The sequence below is a fragment of the Lepidochelys olivacea genome (genome assembly GCF_965140295.1).
Source record: "Lepidochelys olivacea isolate rLepOli2 genome assembly, chromosome: 14".
In the NCBI taxonomy this organism is placed as follows: domain Eukaryota; kingdom Metazoa; phylum Chordata; order Testudines; family Cheloniidae; genus Lepidochelys; species Lepidochelys olivacea.
In genome coordinates, this window is record NC_140424.1 from 15,173,234 (window position 1) to 15,195,179 (window position 21,946).

Genomic DNA, 21,946 nt, shown 5'->3' on the forward strand with positions numbered 1-21,946 from the left:
CCCACTCTCCTGCTGGTAATAGCTTATCTAAAGTGATCATACACATTAATTGTAAGGAGAGTGATCACTTTAGATAAGCTATTACGCAGGAGAGTGGGGTGGGGGGAGGTATTTTTTCATGCTTTGTGTGTATAAAAAGATCTTCTACACTTTCCACAGTATGCATCGGATGAAGTGAGCTGTAGCTCACGAATGCTTATGCTCAAATAAATTGGTTAATCTCTAAGGTGCCACAAGTCCTCCTTTTCTTTCAACTAAGGTTGTGAGTGCACAGCACTTTTGAAAAGCAACCACTCAGCTGATCTCAGCCCTCACAATGGTACATGGGGAGAGCTAGATCTAAAATTAAAGTCTAAAAAAATAATTTCAGGTTCAGGAATCAAATCAATAAATAATTCAATAATAAATGTTGAATTGATTACAAGAAGAAGTATCTCAAAGGTGGAATGAAACATGCAGCCTGAGTCAGAGGGCGCTGAGGTGGTCAGAGGATGAAACTGGTGTTTACACACTTTTCGGTGGGTAATTTATCTGGTGTCTTGACAGCTCACAGCAGTGCTCTCTCAAATCTGTTAGTGGTGCTTGCTCTGACTCACTGAGGAAAGGACTTTGTGCGTATGTGTGAGAGAAATCTATACTGCCTGTTTGCCGCCAGGAAAGCAGAACAATCGAAAAGACAAAAACTGATCACAGCAAACTCTCACTGGCCAGAAAATGACTCATTACAACCAAGGGAGCACTGCTGAGCTCAACCTCAATCCATATGGGGCTCATCGACAATACACCGAGATCCATAGCTGGTGACGTACGTGTCTGACTGGGCTGAGCAGAACCATCTCTACAGGATTTCAGCTCCAGGAAGGGGAAATCGGGGGTGGCACCATGTGGTAATTTAGGGTTTGTCTACTGGGGTTCATGCCTCTGGGGAGGGTCATGAACCAATGTCAGGCACTCCTGACCACTCTGCCCTTCTCCAGTTGGTAAATGGGGAGGCTCCCAGCTAGATGAGAGGGAGCCCTGGAGGGACCCAGTGTGAGGAAGTTTGGGAATCATTGTGCTAATTCCTTGTATTTGGGACCATGCCCTAGCTGGGGGTCAGTCCTGGGAGTGGGAGGAGTGTGGGAAGAGAGGAAATACACCAGGAGAATGGAGAAGATATCCTCCATGCTGGGAGCTGGTTCCTCAGCCCCCCACAGCTCCCACTCCACCTGATCCAAAGCCCAGCAAGGTTTTCCACAGGGGAGGGCTAGGACACCAGGATGAACCCTGTGCCCCTGTCCTCTTCCCCCAGCCTGCCAGGGCACAGGCCCATTCTGGAAGGAAGCGGCTGCCTGGCTGGCTCGCTGTCTCCTGGGCACGATCCCCTCCATCCCCGCTCCGCCCCCGGCTCTCGGCGGCGCCGCTTGCTAATGCCATGCAGCACACCGCTGTGTGTGAACGCTCGTGTGTGGCGGCCGGAGTCAGCTGCTCTTTGATTTCAGCGCTGCGGCGCTGAGCGCCCCGGGGTGGGGGCGGGAGACCAGCCCCGGCCGCCGCTCCTCCAGGGCAGCCAGCGCGCTGCGGCGGCGGCAGTGACTGGGGGCTGATCCGGCGGCGGGCAGGGGAGAGGCGCTGGAGGTTGACTCGGCGCCCGCCGCTAGGGGCTGCAGGCTCCGCTTCCCCCGCAGCTCTCCCCGGAGCCGGGACCTAGGCAGCCAAGCTCCTGCCAGCCGCCGCCAGACCCGTGCAGCGCCCGGAACATCGGCTCCAGCCGCCCAGCCCGGCGGCCGGCTGAAGTCCCCCGGGGCCGGCACGGGGAGCCGGCTCCCTGCCAACTTGCCCAAGGGACCCTGCCCCGCCTGCCGCCAGCCCCTTCCCTCTCCCACGCCCCGTGGCCTGCAGAGAGATGCCGGGGAGCGGGCAGGCGTCCAGGCAAGGCGAGGAATCCGGCTGAGGTTCGCCTCGTGGCTCCCCTCCAGATGGCCTCGGAAAACTCCCCGCCCCTGTGCCCAAGGAACTGCTCCGCCTGGGCTCCCAGGAACGGGTCCGGTAAGTGCGGGCGGGGGGGCCGGCGGGGCTGAGAGCAGCGGCAGCAGACCCTACGGGATGGGCTGGGACAGGTGGGCAGGGAAGCCTCTGGCAAAGGGGGTCTCTTGTTGGTGCTTTGATTGGTGCCGGGTACCGGTACACGGAGGTTTGGGGGAGCCCAGCGCTGGCCCCGCCTACACCGGCGCGCTATAACGCCCTGCACTTTCCGGGCTTGAGACGGAACCGGCTCCAAGAAGATGCCCGGAGCCTGGGCCGAGGGGAGAGATTCTGCTTCAGCGCCTCTGCCTCGGGGAACAGGGCTGCGCTCTCCGCTTCAGTTCCCCTCCCTCGTCCGTGCCCCCACCCCAGTGAGACACGCGGCAAGTTGGTGAAATTGTTACACTTCAGAACCAGCGGGGGCTGGACAGCTCCTGCGCTGGTCTCCCAGCTCCGCTGGGGGCCGCTCTCTGGACCCCGCCGGGGGGCTCCCTGCAGAGCGCGAAGGGAGGGAAGAAGTTGAATGCGGCAGCTTGCAAAGTTCCCAGCAAAGAGCCCTTTCAATTAACCGAGAGCCGTAGTGCCAGGCACTGCAGCCAGTGAGAAGGCTCATCCCTCCAGGGCAAGCCCGTCACCCTTCGGGTTCAGCCTTTTTATTTTTTATTCTAAAATTAGTCATAGGCAGTTGAAATACTTCCACTGCATCCTGAGCATAAGGCAATAATAATAATAATTCTTGGCATTATGGCAGCACTTTTCAGCCCTAGCTCTCAAAGCATTTCACAGTGGAGGGTAAGCGTCATCGCGGTGCTACAGCTGGGAAATGAGGCACCGAGAAGGTAAGCCGTTTGGCTGGACTCACAAAGGGAATCTGGTAATGCTGGGAGCGAAACCCAGGTCCTGGGACCTTTGCTTTATCCGCTGGACCCTGCTACCATCTTATAGTCTTACGCCAACACGGTTTATCCTGTGGAGAAGCCCATGAGGCCAGGTGCTCCGTAGTGTACATTGGTGACATTCCATTGACTTCAATGGAGCTGAGAATCTGACACTGAAATCAATAGAAGCAGGTTCTCAAACTAGGGGACCTCCCAGGGGAGGTGCAGAAAAGTGTCAAGGGAGGCGCAAGCGCATGTGGGTGTTTTTTTTAAGAACTCTGTCTGTCAGGGGGGATGGGGCTCATGCAGAAAGGCTGTGCACAACCCGGAGGTGGGGATAAAGGGCACAGCTGGAGGCCCCCCCTGCCCCGGGGGCTGACAGCCAGGGCTGTCCTCCCACACACCTCCATCCTTCAATGGGAGGCAGCCCAGGCTTGGCTCTTCTTCTCCCCCCTCCTTCCCAATCCCTCACCTGGAGGTGGTGGGGCTCCAGCCATCAGCCCCAGGGAGGCAGAAGCAGCGCAGATGGGTGGCAATGGGGCACTAAGGCTGCTGTGAAAAGTGATATTTACAGATATCGCTTTTCACATGGCCACACTTACTTCTGTGCTATTACTGGCACAGTGCTGCCTTCAGAGCTGAGTGCCTGGCCAGCAGCTGCTGCTCTGCCCTCTGCCTTCAGAGCTGAGTGCCTGGCCAGCAGCTGCTGCTCTCCCCTCTGCCTTCAGAGCTGAGTGCCTGGCCAGCAGCTGCTGCTCTCCCCTCTGCCTTCAGAGCTGAGTGCCTGGCCAGCAGCTGCTGCTCTCCCCTCTGCCTTCAGAGCTGAGTGCCTGGCCAGCAGCTGCTGCTCTCCCCTCTGCCTTCAGAGCTGGCTGGCAGCATATGTACTGGGAGGGTAGGGGAGGGGAGGGGGATACATGACTACAGACACAAATAAGGGAGACCTGATCAAATAAGCTTGAGAACCACTGCAATAGAGCAATGAATATTTACAGCAGCTGAGGATCTAGCTCCTTATTTCAGAAGGTGGATGACAGTCACCTTTATTCATTGAATGCTTCACTTTAAGTCCTTCATTAGCAAACACACTAAAAGACAGTTTAATAGGTAGTTGGATACATTTGTTACAAGTACATTCTCACCTTAGAGATAAAGGTCTGTAGGCCAGGTCCTGTGATCCTCACTCAGGCAAAACTTCCACTAAAGTGAATGACTGTTTTGACTGAGTATGGATCACAGGATGAGACGTAGAGATGAAATTGTGACAAATCTTGTTGCCATATAAGAATTCAAGTAGTTGTCATAATTCTGCAGTGGATGGCCACTTGGCCTTTCACTAGAGCCATGGAGATAGAGCTCAGATCCTTCTGCTCTAAAAGTCCCTACCCATTTGAGCTAAAGAAGAATCTCCTTCAGATGGTAGCAGTACAGAGTCTAATCCACACAGCTGAGTAGTTCTGATTTTATTCAGTGGAAGGCACCAGTGCACATGCACACTAAATTTATTAAAAAGAACAGGAGTACTTGTGGCACCTTAGAGACTAACAAATTTATTTGAGCATAAGCTTTCATGAGCTGCAGCTCACTTCATTGAATGCATCCGATGAAGTGAGCTGTAGCTCACGAAAGCTTACGCTCAAATAAATTTGTTAGTCTCTAAGGTGCCACAAGTACTCCTTTTCTTTTTGGGAATACAGACTAACACGGCTGCTACTCTGAAACCACTAAATTCATTGCATCACTTTCTAATATGGCCTTAAACCTTAAGGTCCTGCCAACACTGCACTGACTGTCTTTGTGTCTCATTTGCTAAAATTTCCCGTTCATTCCACTGTCCTGCAGTACACACTGCACCAGTTGTCTGCATGCATGCTGCCCTCCATCCCAGCGTTGGCTGCTTTTTAGTGGTGCTTTAAGTACAAAGTTTGCAAAGCTCTTTGGGATCCTTCAGGATGAAAGGCACTATATAAATAATCTTTTATGTGAGGCCTTTGTGCTTACATAAACTTTGCTATAAGATTATTTGTGCTTGTACCAAACATTACAAAACCACCATGAGCATTTTAAAAAAACTCAGTTGTACACCAGCAAAATACATTATATTCAGACTCCCAGCCATTAAAATGTCCTGTGTTTTAATAACACAATCTTCCATGTTCCTGGAAGGGGGGGAGGGGGACACATCTCATATTAGTTACTATATAGCAGCTTGGAGGGAGAGTCTTATTCTTCTAGTCTCCAGGCCCTGGGAAAGAGGGAGGCCAGTCTGGACACTCTGGAGATGTGTAGGCTTGATAATGTGGGAGCAACAACAGGTCTCAATTGTGTTCCTATGTCAGAGTGTTATTTAAGGCCATAGAGCACAGGGCTTTTCTTGGGGAATAATGACCAGCTGGGAGGAATTGATACACTTCAACCACAGCCATGACAGGGGCTATTAAGATCAGTGGGTCACTAATCCCCTGGAAACAGCCTGTGCCAAAGTTATTTTTATTATGAGCTGAATATAGGGGGTGGGCGCAGGCAGGAAAATCCCACAGGCATATGGATTATTTTCTTATGGGTGATATATTTCAGTTAGTTTGGACAGAGTGTTCCTAAGACATCAGCCAAATAGATTCTCATCATTCACTTCCGTTTCTAATCAACAGCAGATGAAGCAGCAGGGGGCTGTCTTTGCTGGAGATACAAATATGAATCCTTAGCAAACCAGTCTGCTTTACCTGTGACAAGGCTCTTCCCATTTGTGGCTGATTGGCTGCATTCTGTCAACTGTGCGGATGCTTGAGATAGGATGCATATTGCTATAGATTCAAAATGTTCCTACCTGGCTTTGTTTATGACTCATCCTGAGGCTTCCAAGTGTCAAAAGCATAGTGGTACCAGCGACTTGTCACATCTCTGCTCCCTAGAAAGCAAACATGACATGATTGAGGTGGCACACATCTGTTTTGCTAGTTCTGGGTCTGATCCTGCTCTCTGACCCCCACCCCACCCTCGGTGTAAATTGGGAGTTACTCCATTGACTTCTGTCAAGTTACTCCAGATTTACTCTGATGTAACAGATAAAAGTTTGGACTCAGGATGTTTTAACTGGCAATACTTGGCCCTGAATGGGTATCTGCTGTTCAGAAGGACCAAACACTAGTGACATATTTGCTAGTTTTTATTTCTCTGGGTTCTACTGTAAATGTCCCCCCCTTCCTTCCTGCACTACACCTCGGCAGGAACAAGTTGTTAAGGAGACAGAAGAATGGAATAATTGAAAAGTGTTCCCAAATAAAATCAGTTTGAATCATCTGCAATTCAATGAGAGCCAGTCATACAGTGGGCTTAGGGGATGCTAGAACTGCAGTGCATATCATTTCAACAAGCACACAAATAATTTACACAGTGACTCATTGATCATGGAATCAACATACCCCCGTAGGAGAAAAATAATGAGATAAAAAGTGATCTGTCTCAGCTGGGGATGGTGGTGGTCTTCTCTTTGCACATGTGGTACATGGCACTTCCTGACAAGGCAGTCGGCTCAGCAAACACTAACTCAGACTTGGGATGTCATGCAGAGAAATCAGGTGTGAGTTGCCATTGGCTATTGGGCCATTAACCTACAGAGACCATCATTGTAACAAGTGAAAATGAATGTGGTTATCTGGGCCTAATGCTTTCCACAAGTGCTAAGCAGCTGCAGCTTCCATTGACTTCAGCTGGGTTCTCGGCACTACTGAAAATCAGGTGCCTAAATATGGACTCAGGGGCCTAATTTTAGGCACCTGCTTTTGAAAACCTTGGCCTTAGTATTTAGGTGAAGCTTTAGAGACCTCTTGCAGGAGGTAGGTCAGAGCTGAGATACACTGGCATAGCTATTTCAAGTCAGGACTGAGGTACATTATGGCAGTGGTTTTCAAACTGCGAGTCGCAACCCAGTACTGGGTCGTGGAATGTCAGGCACTGGGGTGTGGTGGCTCTGGTCAGCACCACTGACTGGGCCGTTAAAAGTCCTATCGGCGGTGCTGCCCAGCTAAGGCAGGCTAGTCCTTACCTGTTCCAACCCCACACTGTGCCCTGGAAGCGGCCAGCAGTAGGTCCGCCTCCTAGACAGGGGGCCACAGGGCTCCACGTGCTACCCCTGCCCTGAGCACTGGCTCCACGCTCCCATTGGCCGAGAACAGGTCAATGGGAGTGGGGGGGAGGGGTGATGCCTGTGGGTGAGAGCCACGCGGAGACGCTTGCGTGCCTCTGCCTAGGAGCCAGACCTGTTGCTGGCTGCTTCCAGGGTGCAGCGCAGTCTGTCGTACCAGGACAGGCAGAAAGTCTGCCTTAGCACCCTCGCTGCACCACTGGCCGGGAGCTGCCTGAGGTAAGCCCCAACCCCACACCCCAATCCCCAGCCCCACCCCTGGAGCCCCTTTCTGCACCCTAAACCCCTACCCCAGACCAGACTCCCCCAAACCCAGAGCACCCTCCTGCATCCCAAACCCCTCATCCCCAGCCCCACCTCAGAGATTGCACCCCCAGCCCAGAGCCCTGACCCCCTCCTGCACCCCAACCTCCTGACCCAGCCCAAAGCTCCCTCCCACATCCTGAACCCCTCATTCCTGGCCCCACCCCGCAGCCCTCACCCCTGCACCTCAACCCTCTGCTCCAGCCCTGAGCCCCTCCCACACCCCAAACCCCTCATCCCCATCTCTGTGGGGTCATGGGCATCAACAAGTTTCTCCAACTGGGTTGCCAGAAAAAAAAATTGAAAACCACTGCATTATGGGGATGCTTATATGGCAAAGTGGGTGTAAATGTGAAACTAAGCTGGTGTGCCATGTGCGTTGGGCTGGGCAGGAAAAGGTGTAAGTTACCCCACTTTAGTATCCACACAATTTCATCAGAAAGAACGAGGAGGACTTGTGGCACCTTAGAGACTAACAAATTTATTTGAGCACAAGCTTTCATGGGCTGAAGCCCACTTGATCAGATGCATGTAGTGGAAAATACAGTAGGAACATATATATATATATATATATATATATACACACACACACAGAGAACATGAAAAAAATGGGGGTTTGCCATACCAGCTCCAATGAGACCAATCGATTAAGATGAGCTATTATCAGCAGGAGAAAAAAACTTTTGTAGTGATCATTAGGATAGCCCATTTCAAACAGTTGACAAGCACGTGAGAGTAACAGTAGGGGGAAAATAAGCATGGGGAAATAGTTTTTAGTTTTTCCCCATACTAATTTTCCCCCTACTGTTACTCACACCTTCTTGAAATGGGCCATCCTAATTATCACTACAAAAGTTTTTTTCTCCTGCTGATAACAGCCCATCTTAATCGATTGGTCTCGTTAGAGCTGGTATGGCAGCCCCCATTTTTTTCATGTTCTCTGTGTGTGTATATATCTTCCTACTGTATTTTCCACTACATGCATCTGATCTAGTGGGCTTCAGCCCACGAAAGCTTATCTCAAATAAATTTGTTAGTCTCCAAGTTGCCACAAGTACTTCTCGTTCTTTCTGCTGATACAGACTAACACGGCTACCACTCTGAAACCACACAATTTCAGAATTCTTTAAACCTGTCTCTGAGCTGAGGAGAGATCCAGCTACACAGGGGTATTGGCACAGTGGGGTATGAAGCCCAGGCTGTTAAGACTCATGGCTCTGGTTTGTTTTGGCAGTGGCAGAAAGGGCAGCCCCCTACACCAATGTGATCATGCCTAGCCTGTTTGGCATCATCTGTTTCCTGGGCATTGTCGGGAATCTCATCGTCATCTACACCATTGTCAAGAAGAAAAAGCTGAGGTGCAAGCAGACTGTGCCCGACATCTTCATTTTCAACCTCTCCATCGTGGATCTCCTCTTCCTGCTGGGCATGCCTTTCCTCATCCACCAGCTCCTTGGTAATGGTGCCTGGTATTTCGGGGCTCCGTTGTGCACCATCATCACCGCCTTGGACACTAACAGCCAGATCACCAGCACCAACATCCTGACAGTGATGACCCTCGACCGTTACCTGGCAACTGTCTACCCTCTGAAATCCACCTATGTCCGGACACCATGTGTAGCAGCCTCAGTAATTTGCTTGGTGTGGCTCCTTTCCTTCCTGACCATCATTCCTGTGTGGATGTATGCAGGTCTGATGCCTTTGGAGGATGGGACTGTCCGCTGTGCTCTCTTGCTTCCCAACCCTGAGACTGATGTCTACTGGTTCACGCTCTACCAGTTCATGCTGGCCTTTGCTATCCCACTGATTGTCATCTGTGTTGTTTACTTTAAGATCCTCCAGCACATGGCTACCACCGTGGTCCCCCTTCCCCAGAGGAGCCTCCAGGTACGTACCAAGAAAGTCACCCGCATGGCAGTTGCCATCTGCTCTGCCTTTTTCATTTGCTGGGCCCCTTTCTACATCCTCCAGCTGGTGCATCTCGGCATTGACACACCTTCTGTTGCCTTCTTCTATGCCTATAACTTCGCCATTAGCTTGGGCTATGCCAACAGCTGCCTCAACCCCTTCCTCTACATTGCCCTGAGTGAGACCTTCAAGCACCAGTTCATGGTGGCCATCCGTCCTGCCAAGAAGCAGTTCCGCAACAGTAGCTCCATCAACAACAACAGCGCAACAGAGGCCAGTGTGTGCCTAAAGCTTGCACCAGAATCCACTCAGCAGACTCAGTTTCTGGAGGACTTTTCCCCACACTCACTGCCTGTGACTGTTGCTGTTCACTAGGGACTCTATTGTCACGCCAAAGGATGGCTTTGGGGCTCTTTTTTGGGAATGACACAAAGTAAGGAGGGCTGTGGATAAGAAGTAGCTTCTGACTACCCTCAGTGAAGCACATGGACTCCAGGCTTCCACTTTGGAGATGCACAGTTGAGTCCTCTCTCATTACAGGGCTCTGCATTCAATCTACCCCCATCTAAGAGCTTCTGCATACTGGTTCCTTGGTCCACTGAGGAACGACCTGGGAATTCCTTTTAATTTCACACAAAACATTGGGCTCCTCTTGGAGGGAAAAGGGAAAGAGAGGGAGACATGAAGAGAGAGAAGTCTTCGGAAGGTATTTTGTTGGCACTGAATGCCATGCCAGCCTTTAGCAAAAGGATCTCAAATGGGTCCTTACTGTTTGACCATTGTTTCTGGGAAAGAAGCTGATATGGACCCTCTTGCTTTAAGACTTGAACTTTACAAAAAGACTATTTTAAAAAGCGGGGGGAGGGCTAGAAAACTGAGCTTATTGAGGCCTATGCTTAAATTCCAGAAGCAAAAAGACAAGGAACTGCTCAGCAAAGCAGCCTTCAAAGTGCCTGGGGAACAAACCCACAAGCATTAGTGAGGGAACTCCTGCCTTGCCAAGATCCTCTGGACTTTTTGGTGAAGTCCCAACCTGCCTCCAGTGAGCTGTGCTGCTTGGCCGACCTATGAATATTCAGGAACTGGATGCTGGGGCCTTGACAAGCTGTCTCTGTATATTTGCAAGCAAAATCAGACCCTCTGGCAGATAGTGATTGTACCACTTCAAGGGATTTCACAGTTGAGCAAAGCTGCTGCTCTTAACACCTGATCTGTAGATAGTCATCCCGTTGAGCCTGCTTCCCTCAGTTGAGCCTGCTTCCCTCATGCGTCTCCTTTAGTCTCCCTCTGTGCCCATCAATCTGCATGTTCATTAGGGAATATTACACAGGTGGCTTTTTAAATATTCCTCCAAACAAGACAGCGTGCACAAAGGCAGATGTGTGTAGAGGAAGAGAATGGGAGGAGGTTGCTCTGAGAAAATGCAGCTGCTTAAGGGACTTCCAGAGGATAATGATGATACTGCCAATTAAAACCACAATGTCCATATTTGGCAAATGCAGCTCTATCTCTCCAGAGACTGAGAGGTACTTTCACCTGTTAGAGGGACATGGATCAGCTAAATGCTGAGGATTATATTGATAGACTGCACAGGAGTCCCAGGAGCCAGTTAGGAAAGTTTTAAGCTGCTTGTTAAACAAGGAGCAAGTGACTGTTGTGAATGTGTTTGATGTAGAAGAAACATTACAACAACACACTGTTGCACATGCACTCCTACAGGGACTACACACGGCACAAAGGAACTGATTCATATCCTCATAATCACACACTCATCCACACAGCTGCACGCCTCCATGCAGCTACACACAGACAACCACAAAACATTCTTCAGAAACCACGCACACGTTTGTAGGCATGTGTGTATATATAAGTACACAAAACCCATTAACATGTCCACACATTCACCTATATCCACACTAGCTGATACACATGCAGGCAACCCCATATAGACACACACTTATTTCTCTAACAACATACACCAGTGCAACCACACACATCCCATGACCATACTAGTAGTCTCCCAATATTGTTCTCTGCCCCTGGAGGATAAATGTAGATGGGTGGGCAGTCAGCTCTTTAGGTCTATAACATACTCTTTCCTCTTCTGATCTTTGTTCCCATCCCGACTGAATGGAATTTAACTCACCTGTGCAGATTCTAGGGGGAGCTTTATTGTGGTTACTTGCTCTTTGGCCAATAACTTCCCTCAGGAGGCGGGAGCAAGAGATAAGGAACAGGGCCTGGGGGTTTGCTAAGGAGAGTCTTGTTCTTCTCAAGAAGGGCGAATAGAGTCCGTGTCACCCTCCAGTTGGGTAAGGAAATGGGAAGGAGGGAGGATTGTGGCTCCTTTTCTGGTGAGAGGGGGTAGCCAGTGGAGATTGATTCTAATTCATTCTAATAAAAGAAATTGAGTGAGTGAGGAAAGTTCTGGGAGGGGATGAACATGGGGACTGAAAATCCCCTTAGCAGCAGCTCATCTTCCCTTCTGTCCAAGCCAGTGCTCCACTAACTCCTAGCTGAGCAGGGTCTTAATACATTGAACTGAAGATCTTCAGAACGAATAGGTCCTTTCTTCACAAACCAGGCATAAAACAAAATGTCCCGCACACCCCTGGTCAGTCAGGGGCTGTGCCTGGTGTGGAGGCAGCAGGCTCAGCTTCTGAGGCCTTGTCACTCAATAACATCTTCCTGTTCTTAGAGCCAGGACAGGTTCCAAGCAGCAATGGGCCCCATGCTGCACCTTCTCCACTCTTGTTGCTGGAGTAAGGAGAATGGGGTTCGGAGGCGAGGGGGGCGGGGGCTAATTCCCTATCCCTTCTGGGTCTGCTGCCAGAGAGGGAGTTGGGGCTGCTCTACGGATTGCGGAACTTGCAGGGCCCCACCTGGACAGCCTAAATCACAGACATGAGAGGTGGAGGAGACCTGTTAGATTCCCCCAGAACAGCACTCTAGAGCAGGAGCAGGATTGTTCCCTATGGCCTGTGCTTAAGGGCTGGCTGTGATCAGGGAGTGGTGTTGAGAGATTCTAGATGAGGCTCCTTGGATGGAGCATGGAGCAGGAACTGCGGGGGATGTAAAGCAGGGAGACAGGGAATCCCCCTGAGCAGAGGCTCCACAAATGCAAAACCAAATCAAACATCCCCCTAGGTAAGGGAGAGGGCTTATTTAATTTTTGTGTGAATCAGAGATATTGGTCCTTGTGCTAGAGACTCTGCCACCCTGCAGGAGTCGGGCATTTCCCATGCGTCTCTGAGCAGGCAGCACAGACCTCTCCAGGGATCAAGACCAGCAGAGTTGAAATTGAGAGGATTTCCCCAAAGCTCCCTGCGTATGCTACAAACATGTGTAGTTATCCATCTATCCGCAAAGCTTGAGCTGGATGTGTCTGCGGGGCCTAAGGCCTCTTGTGTACTTTGTGCTGCTGGTATTTAGCTCTCAGAGAGTGCCATATTGTTATCTCGTGTACAATAAAGACATTTGTTCTTGAGCTGGTTGGCTCCAGGCCTGTGTGCAGTCTGATCCTGTACTGCAAGCCTAATGCTGCTAAACACTTTGTACTTCCCATCACAGGCTGGCCAATGAGTCAAGGAGCCAGAACTATAAATGGCTCTGTGAGCATGTGTGGGTACCTTTTCCAGGGCATAACCAGGTTACACAGAAATGTGGCTCTCTGTGAAATTTAGTTTTCAATGGTCTTTGGTGGCATCCTTTCCCCTCTCCACCTCTTAGTCTATTCTCATATGGGCCCAATCCTGCAAGGTGCTGGGCACTGCCTGAAAGGTGTTGAATGCCCCTCAACTCACACTGAAATCAAGGGAAAGACACCGTGCATCTTTCCAGGATCAGGCTTTTAGTCTCTGGTCTACATCAGGGCAAAGTTGTGTTAGAAGATCCCCAGCTTACACCCATTTTAAAACGAATGCTTAAAGGCTGTTTGAGCTTGGCTGTAGCCTCAATGGGATTCTGCAATGGTTTGACTAGTCAGCATGAGCAGGTCCTGACTGTCGGGGTGGGGGCCTCCCTCTAAGCCTGCATCTGAAGAGAGGTGCCCCCCCCACAACTCCCACTATGAGAAGGCAACATTTCCAGTAAAGCTGGGGGGGGGAAATTTTGGTTGACTAGTAAACTTGCTGAAAAATTCGGTTTCCAGGAGACCAAAACTATTTGTAAATTTGGATTGAATTTGGCAATCAGTTTTGGCCGAATAAAAAATGAAGGGAAAATTTTCAAAAAAGTCTGAATGGTTCATTTTGACGTGCCTCTTCCAAACACTGTACACAATTGTGTCTGACACACACAATTTTTTTGTTCTGGCAAGGAAAAAAAAAATCAATTTTTGTTTGAAATGACCCGCATTTTTTTCCAGATTTTTTGGTTCGGCCACTCCACTGAAAAATCACATATTTGCTGAGCTCTCGTTACCAATTTTAGTAGGTTCCTCTCTGCCGGTTCCCATGAGGTTTTTCTTCACTCAGGCATTCCACATGCTGCCTCCTCAGGCCCTCTCTCCAGCTCCTAAGAGAAGAGAAGCCAGCCTGAAAGTGTCCTGGGAAAGGTCTGTATTTCAAAGAGCAAAGGGCTCCCTGCTTTGTCTCTTGTCAGTGCCATTTCCACAGCACCAGCAGCAGGCACAGCCAATTAAATACACCTGTGGAGAAAGCCACTATGCTAGTAATAGCCATTCTGGCAAAGCCTGGCCCAATTAGGGTCTTGGCAAGTGAGGCTCCTGGATGGCAGTGAAAGGAAATGGCAGGGAAAGAGTCTTAGGATTTCCATTTACTCACAACTTTTGCTGCTTTTTGTTCCAGAGCTTGAGTGTCTGTAGCAACAGCAGCAAAGACTCCTTAGAAAGAGGCTATGCATCTGGGGAGGGGGTGGTTTCCCAGGACCCCAGGCAGAAGCCATCTTCTCCAACGGATCTCATTATACAGGCAGTGAAGCTGTCATAACCTTATGGGACAATGTGGCGCTCCTCTTAAAGGCAGTTTAACACCAAAAAAGACAGGACAGCAAGGCCAGATGTCCCAGTGGCTATGCTGAGAGGGAGTGGAGTAAAGACAGGGAGAAATAGGGGAGAAGGGAGCATTGGGGAAAAGAGACAGAGGGGGGGTAGAGAGAAAATGAGGTTACAAAAGGAAGAGAATGTGGGGTGCAAGAGGAAAAGAGAGAAGATAATATACAGGGACAGAGAAAGATTAGACAGAGAAAGAGAGAGAAGCAGGATGTGAGAGAAAGAGGAAGGAATGACAGAGTGATTGAAATAAAATGTGGGAGAGGGAGGAGAGTGAAACATCATTTAACCCCCAGACCCTGATTCTCCCCGAATGGCCCCTAAAGCATGGGATGGGAATAACTGAGCACCCAGCTGAGGCTAATATGAGGTGCTACCCAACCATCCTGGGCTACAACTTCTGAGTGCATCAGACAAAAACATCAGGCCTGAGAGGCCCAGCCCAGGCCAGGTACAGTGAAGGGGCCAGCCATGGAAGAATTGTAATAGTCACAGCTCATACATCTGCCAGGAGAACAGCCCCCACCCCTTCCACAAAGAAAGCAGAATGCCAGGCCACCCTGACACATGGAATTGGACTGAGAAGCCATGCAGCAGAAAGGCAGCAACGGGGCTCACACCACAAAGGTGAGTCTTTCTCTGGAACCCTGAAGTTCTTACACAGGCAAAACTCACACTGATCTGCATGATCAAGCCCTCCAAGCCCACCACATGTGGCTGAGGACTGGAAAAGACGATGCAGATGGCAAGGCTGACTGCAGCACCATTATTACCAGGGTTGCAACGCAGCCCTGGGAAAGGAACCATCTGACTCAGTGAACAAGGTACTATGTCTCTGCCTTCCCTACCCCAACTCCCCACCCCTACCATCAGCCAGTCCAGGGTGGAGACAGACCTTCATGTGACAAGAGACCAGTGGTAAATGTATTTTTCAAGAAGCTGTCTCCTGATGAGGATCCCATAAGATATTGGATGTGCTGGTGATGGGAGAAAGTCATGAATAATAAGAAAGCAGGACTCCTAGGCATTAATGGAAGGGATCTAATAAGGCACTGAATGCCATACTATTAGCCCAGCACACAGACGTAAGCATCACTGGTCCAAAGAGGAACATACCTCCTCCTTCAGATGCTATGTTGTGTGGTGTGAACACACCAGAAAACGGTCTCTGGGTGTTATGAATGTTGGTCTGCAACTGTAAAGGACCACCCCCGCTCACATGCGTGGTCGCATCTGATAGAGCCTAGCAGGGGGCAACCAGCAGAACTGCTTTCCTGCAGCTGACCTTCCTTTGCTGCCTTCTCAGAGTAAGTTATCCACCTTCTCTCTCCATGTGCATGAGAGAGGGGGATGACCATCCGACGAAGTGAGCTGTAGCTCACGAAAGCTTATGCTCAAATAAATTGGTTAGTCTCTAAGGTGCCACAAGTACTCCTTTTCTTTTCACATTTTTACAGGTGCATGTGCCTTTGCTTCAAGTCCCATTACAGCAGCATTACACGGTGACTGGAGATATGCTCACTCACTGCACTGAGCCAGGGACTGGGTTCAGGCCCATCTCATATTGTAACTTCTGCAGCACGATGAGAAGGTCTAAAGGGACTTTGCTCACAGCCCCGGAAATCCTTTTGTAGTAAATGGTGCATCCTCTCTTTATCGCATCTCTTCCTGGAAGCTATAACAGGAATGGTAATAAAAGACTCTTCCTCGAGCCCCATCTAGCACCTTCCGTTAAGATGGAAAGAGTTTTAAACTGTCACCATGGGTAGGTCTGACCTGGTTCTGGTTCCAGACAATCCAGTTCTTCTGCCCATTCCGCCTCCCAAGAGGTGCAAGGCCGTTTCCCAGTGTTGCTGCTAGTTTCAAAGTGGCCCTGGCAGAGGGTCTCCATTTACAGCCTTCAACTGGGTTCTGAGTCAGAAGGGGAGATTCTGAGCCATGATCTCAAGGGCTCAGATGCCCAGCATCTCCCACCAGGGGTTCTCACTGGCACAGTGAGATGAATCCCCAGATGGCAAGATGGGGTGGAGCTTTGCTCTCACTTAGTTTGTATTGTCTCCATCCAGAACAAGCCCCATATCCCATGAGCTCCTTTGGAAAGAGAGGACCGAGCTACCTCTGCACAGGGTCTCCAACCCAACCCAGCCATCTCCACATGACCCTCCCACACAGAACCTCCCTGACCCTTCCACAACCAAGAGCACAGAAAGAACCTCTCTGCTTGGAAAGTCAGACGTATGCTATCACCAGAATCTCACCTTAGCTGCATAGAATAGATCCCCAAGCTCTGTCTCTGTCTAGCACAATATGGCTAACATCAGGCATCCCATTCATTTCCCCCTTGCAAAGCCTGCTTTGTTAGCACAGTGACTATGTTGATGTTCTAATCTGATGTGGCATTTATCCCTTTGTGTATTTTGCTCTTGACATTTATATATGAGGCTTAAGAACTGGGGTCATTTTATTGATTGCAATATCTGAACAAAACAGGCAGTGGAAAAGGAAAGCATTCGGCCCTCGTACACAGCTATACACATCAAGTCACATTGGCACACATGTAAATAGACCTTCAGGCGGGCACAGAGATGCAGTCAGGGCACTCACCCGCCATTAAGACACTTCAGTTCTGCCTCTGACTCACACAAGCCAAGCCCCATATTTGATCTGTTCCACTGATTAACTGGAATCTGTCTAAATAGCTAGATGAAAGAGAGAGTAGCAAGAAAGGACACAAAATAGTTCCTCAGATCAGCAATTTGGCATGCTAGGAGAACAGAGTTTCCTTTGCTTTTTCCTGAGACAATTCTCCATGTGCTCTATGGTCTTTTCTCCTTGTCTGACCCTTTCTCTTTCCCTCGCCTCATCCTTCTTGACCTTGGAGCTGCATTTGAAGCCACGGATCAAGGCATCCTTTTTGATAAGCTGACATGTTGCACTGGAGTCTCAGGCACCTTGTCCTCCTGGTTTCATTTTTACTTCTCTGGTCACGAATGCACTCCTCTGTTGCTGGGCCTCTTTAGTATCGTGTTCCTCTGGGTTCTGTCCTTGGCCTCTGCCATTTCTCTCTCTGGCCCTCATTAGTCACCTCCTTTCTGATTTCAACCGTGGGTATTGCCTCTATCCAGGCAATACCTGCACCTATCTGCCCCCTTTCACTCTTTCAGCCCTTTGCTAGCATGCTGTCTGCTTAGGCCTCATCAGTTGCTACCTAGGCCATAACCTCCCTTCAACGAGGGTAGGTCTACACTAGAAGTGCTACAGACCACGCTTTATGCCAACGAGAGAGTGCTCTCCCATTGGCATAATTACTCTAGCTCCGTGCGAGGCAGAAGCTATGTTGGCAGGAGAGTGTCATAGAGCGTTAATGACAGGGATGGGTCACTCCATCTACTTTGATCATTCCCTCTGAAGCATCTGGCAGCAGCCACTATTGGAAGACAGGATACTGGGTTAGCTGGACCATTGATCTGACCCAGTATGGCCATTCTTATGTTCTTAACCTAAGTAGACTAGATTTTTACTACTATCCTGTCTCACCCTGTTCAGAGCAGGTCTAGACAACACAGTAATAAATACCTGTTACTGGTCTGTTCTAACACTCCCACCATTGCTCCTTCCAGTGGAACGGTACCAGTTCTAGTGCAATGATGAAGAATCCCTTTAAATTCTCAGCTTAAACTAGGATGAAAGGTCCATACAACCATCCTGAAAATTCATTGTGGGTTGTGGCTTTGGGAGACAGCCATGCAGGGAGCAAAAACAATTCCAGGTGACGTAGGTGGCCAATCACACAGCACAACTAGTAAATAGTGAATTCTTGAAGCAGGAACCTTGGTGGAGATAGTTAGCAGCCTGTAGGTGGGGACACTTCCATCAAATAATTCTTCGGAACACAGTCATAAAAACCAGGATCTGTTTGCAGATCATTCACAAAGGTGAATGTATAGGCAAGGTACAAGTATTGATTGTGGCGGTGTGACAAGTAGAGAATCAGTAGACTTAGGGCCCATAGGATAAGATATTTAGCGTAACTAATCAAGGCCTACAGTTTTTCTTGATGTAAGTAATTGACAGGCAAGTGACCTTAAAATCACAAGATGAAGTACAGCAGTAAATAAGAATGACAAGTCAATTGACTAGTGTGAAGTGAGAAAGTGCAGAACATTTGTTAGTCTCTAAGGTGCCACAAGTACTCCTTTTCTTTTTGTAGAACGTGAGTTATTGGTATTTTAAGATACATTTAAGCAATATATATAATTGAAATGCACAAGATTTGACTGCAGTAATATTATGGTAACCAATTGACATCAATAATAATGAGTATGATGTAAATGGTTAAACTGTAGAAACTGGGGAACCCAACGTAAGTAGGGTATGAAAGTTCAGTGGACGAGCTGAAACCCTCATGAATATGTATAAGACACAGTGGGTGTCAGAATAACACATTATAAAAGCTTGTTTCCTGGCCTATGCGCTATGAGAAGCACCAGGATGATGACCACCTATTGACACCTTAGGCATCACCTCACGTTCCTCAGGGCTGCCCGCAAGGGATGATGTGAATAATGCAAGTGTTGGACATTCTGTGTTTTCTTTCTCTCCTTTGCTATATTGCAGCATGTGCAATCTTGTCTGGCTTGGGTTAATAAATTGCTAATAAAAAAGTAAAAGTATTAAATTGTTTCCCATGTGTGTCTCGGGGTCTACATTCTAATGCCAGCTTTACTACTGTAGCTCAGCTGGAGACTGAACCCACTCAGATCATGGCATGCTAAATTAGAGTGAATCTTTAGGCTACAAAGGAATGAAATGAACTGTGTAAACTGTTTGCTGCGAACAGCTCACCCAGTTCCAGGGAAACCCAGCCTTTGAGAGGCGAGAGCCAATACACTTCTTGTGCATGAGAAAATGAAACTCACAGGAGGTTAAACTAAACAAAATTAATTTTGGCATTGATCACAGGGCAGCCAGTGAGAGATGCAGAACCAGACTCAATGGAGCTGGTGCAGCATGTTGCAAATTAACAAATCTGGTCTGTCCATGCCATGAGGATTTACTCCAAGGTAGGAGAGATGATGTTACTTCTGCCATCCTCTCATGGCTTGTCTGCCCAGCAGTTGGTAGAGAAATGCCTAGCTTGTGGCCAAGGATCTACAAGAGCTCTGCTGACTGAGGATGCAGTGATTCAACTCATGCCCCATTCCCAACCTTTGCCAAACCGCCCTGAGGGGAAGTTGCAGCTGCTGTGTAGAGCAAATCTAGATGCTTGTAGCTGTTTGGTGTGCATGTGGAGGTGGGAGGGCCCAATAGCCATATCACTTTGGCTCTGGGCTGGGGGCAGGATATGGCTTCTTCAGTTTTGTGCATCCTCACACATCACTAAACTGATACATTTCATCCATCACACAGTCACCAGTGGGAGCAGAACCATTAGGCAGGCACATTTAAGCCCTCAGCATTCTCAACCCATTGCCCCCACTCCTTGCAGGCTTCTTGTCTTAATCCTTCTGGCTGTTACAGGGACCATAAGTGGGTGTGGCAATAGAGCATTGGTGAGGGGATGTGCAATAATTAGGCAACAAAATAAGGAGAGCTTTGATTGGAATGCCCATCCCCCCATTATGGTTAGCGTGCCCTCCTTTCCATTATACAACCACAAACACTTTGGCTCCCCTCCACGCTCCTGTTGGTGGAACTCTTCTTTCTGAAGTGGTCCCCAGTGCAATGAATCCATCAGCTGCAGGCAACAGAGAAATCATATCCACCCCCGGGGAGCCTGAATAAGAATTTTGCTCCCTCATCACCAGGAAGAAATAGACAACTTACACCCACCCACGCACATAAGTGTGCACTACTAGAAGGAAACATTACATACATGTACACAGCATTATGTGGTGCTATGCTGCCAGCATGGAGGTGCCATTCTGTGCAAGCGATTCAGCCAGTCCAGATCACTGGAGGTCTTTAGAGATCCCATGGCATTTAAGAGTAAGGAATCAGTGTCCCAACCAATTTCCAACTGGGGAATCCTCCTGCATTCTTCTCTGGATACAGTGGGTCTTATTTTCCTCTCTCACCATTTTCCCACCAGAATAATTGCACTGATTTCAAATGGAGTCACTCTTGATTTACCTCAGTGCAAATTAAAGCAGAATCCCTAGTTCTTGCCCTAACAGGCTGTGTTGTGCTGTTAAACAGCTGCAGCATTACAACTCAGAGGTAAAAAGAGAAGGAGTACTTGTGGCACCTTAGAGACTAACCAATTTATTTGAGCATGAGCTTGAGTGAGCTGTAGCTCACGAAAGCTCATGCTCAAATAAATTGGTTAGTCTCTAAGGTGCCACAAGTACTCCTTCTCTTTTTGCGAATACAGACTAACACGGCTGTTACTCTGAAACCTCAGAGGTAGTGCATTTCAGTAGTGGGAAAGTAATCCTTGTTTATAGAAAAAAGTTTATAAATTACATTGTGACCATTTGGGAAGACAAGACCCACCAGAAAGATCTCCAGAGTTGTCAGCTTGGTACCTCACATCAGCACTAAATACGATTAGTTCCCATTGCAGACAAGTGTTGGAATTATGCCACCGCTCACTGTGGCTGAGCCTTTGTAAGAAAGAACCTCAGTTCTTCCTCTCCAGGGAGGTCAGACTCAATCAAATTCACTCTCCCAGGCTTGGCAGCTGAATAATTCAACTATTACTAAGGGTTAAGGGCCTGGCCCCTGCAGCTCCCTACTTGTGATTAATACAAGAGCCAAGTTCTACCCCAAGTTATATCAGTGTAAATCTGAAGTAACTAAGGAATTCAGTGGATTTCCATCAGAGTAACAGGAAGCAGAACATGCCCCAGTTGGACTATGTGCACCAACAAGGCCATGCACATAAATGAGTGTGTGCAAGGGCTAGGAGTGGATTTATTATGAAACAAATCATGCTCCCAGAAGCAGGTGGCATATATCACAATCTGCCAGCAATGCCCCCTCTGCCATGTACATTGGCCAAACTGGACAGTCTCTACATAAAAGAATAAATGGACACAAATCAGACGTCAAGAATTATAACATTTAAAAACCAGTCGGAGAACACTTCAGTCTCTTTGGTCACTCGATTAAACTTCAAAAACAGACTCCAAGGAGAGACTGCTGAATTGGAATTAATTTGCAAACTGGATACAATTAACTTAGGCTTGAATAAAGACTGGGAGTGGATGTGTCATTACACAAAGTAAAACTATTTATTCCCCCCCCCCCCCCCCGGCTGTTCCTCAGATGTCCTTGTCAACCGCTGGAAATGGCCGACCTTGATTATCACTACAAAAGGTTCCCCTCGCCCCCCCCCCCTTCGGCTCTCCTGCTGGTAATAGCTCACTTTACCTGATCACTCTCCTTACAGTCTGTATGGTAACACCCATTGTTTCATGTTCTCTGTGTATATAAAATCTCCCCACTGTATTTTCCACTGCATGCATCTAATGAAGTGAGCTCTGGCTCAAGAAAGCTTATGCTCATATAAATTTGTTAGTCTCTAAGGTGCCACAAGTCCTCCTCTTCTTCTTGCGGATACAGATTAACACAGCTGATACTCTGAAACCATCTTCTGGATAAAGATCTGTGTGGTGCCTAGCAGGCTCTGATCCCTGATTGGGGTCTCTAAACACTACTGTGATGCAAATTGTTTCCAGTGTTGTTGTAGCCATG

At 48.6% G+C, this 21,946-nt stretch overlaps 1 protein-coding gene across 2 annotated transcripts; it reads left to right on the forward strand.

Annotated features, from left to right (window-relative positions):
• Nucleotides 1-733: 733 nt before the first annotated feature.
• On the forward strand, nt 734-12,724 carry LOC311530691 (melanin-concentrating hormone receptor 1-like). Of its 2 annotated transcripts, none has more exons than XM_084647501.1 (2): nt 734-805; nt 8,564-12,724. In XM_084647501.1, exon 2 carries the CDS (start codon nt 8,599-8,601, stop codon nt 9,610-9,612), a length of 1,014 nt encoding a protein of 337 aa, XP_084503627.1. In that variant the 5' UTR covers nt 734-805; nt 8,564-8,598; the 3' UTR covers nt 9,613-12,724. The 2 variants fall into 2 exon arrangements, with proteins under 2 accessions (XP_084503627.1, XP_084503626.1); XM_084647500.1 differs by lacking the exon at nt 734-805 and adding an exon at nt 1,637-2,028.
• Nucleotides 12,725-21,946: the final 9,222 nt, after the last annotated feature.

Coding starts and splice junctions, on each gene's coding strand:
- LOC311530691 (XM_084647500.1), top strand. CDS start 1,959: ATGGCCTCGGAAAACTCCCCGCCCCTGTGCCCAAGGAACTGCTCCGCC. Junction 2,029..8,563: donor GGCTCCCAGGAACGGGTCCG/GTAAGTGCGGGC, acceptor TTGTTTTGGCAG/TGGCAGAAAGGGCAGCCCCC.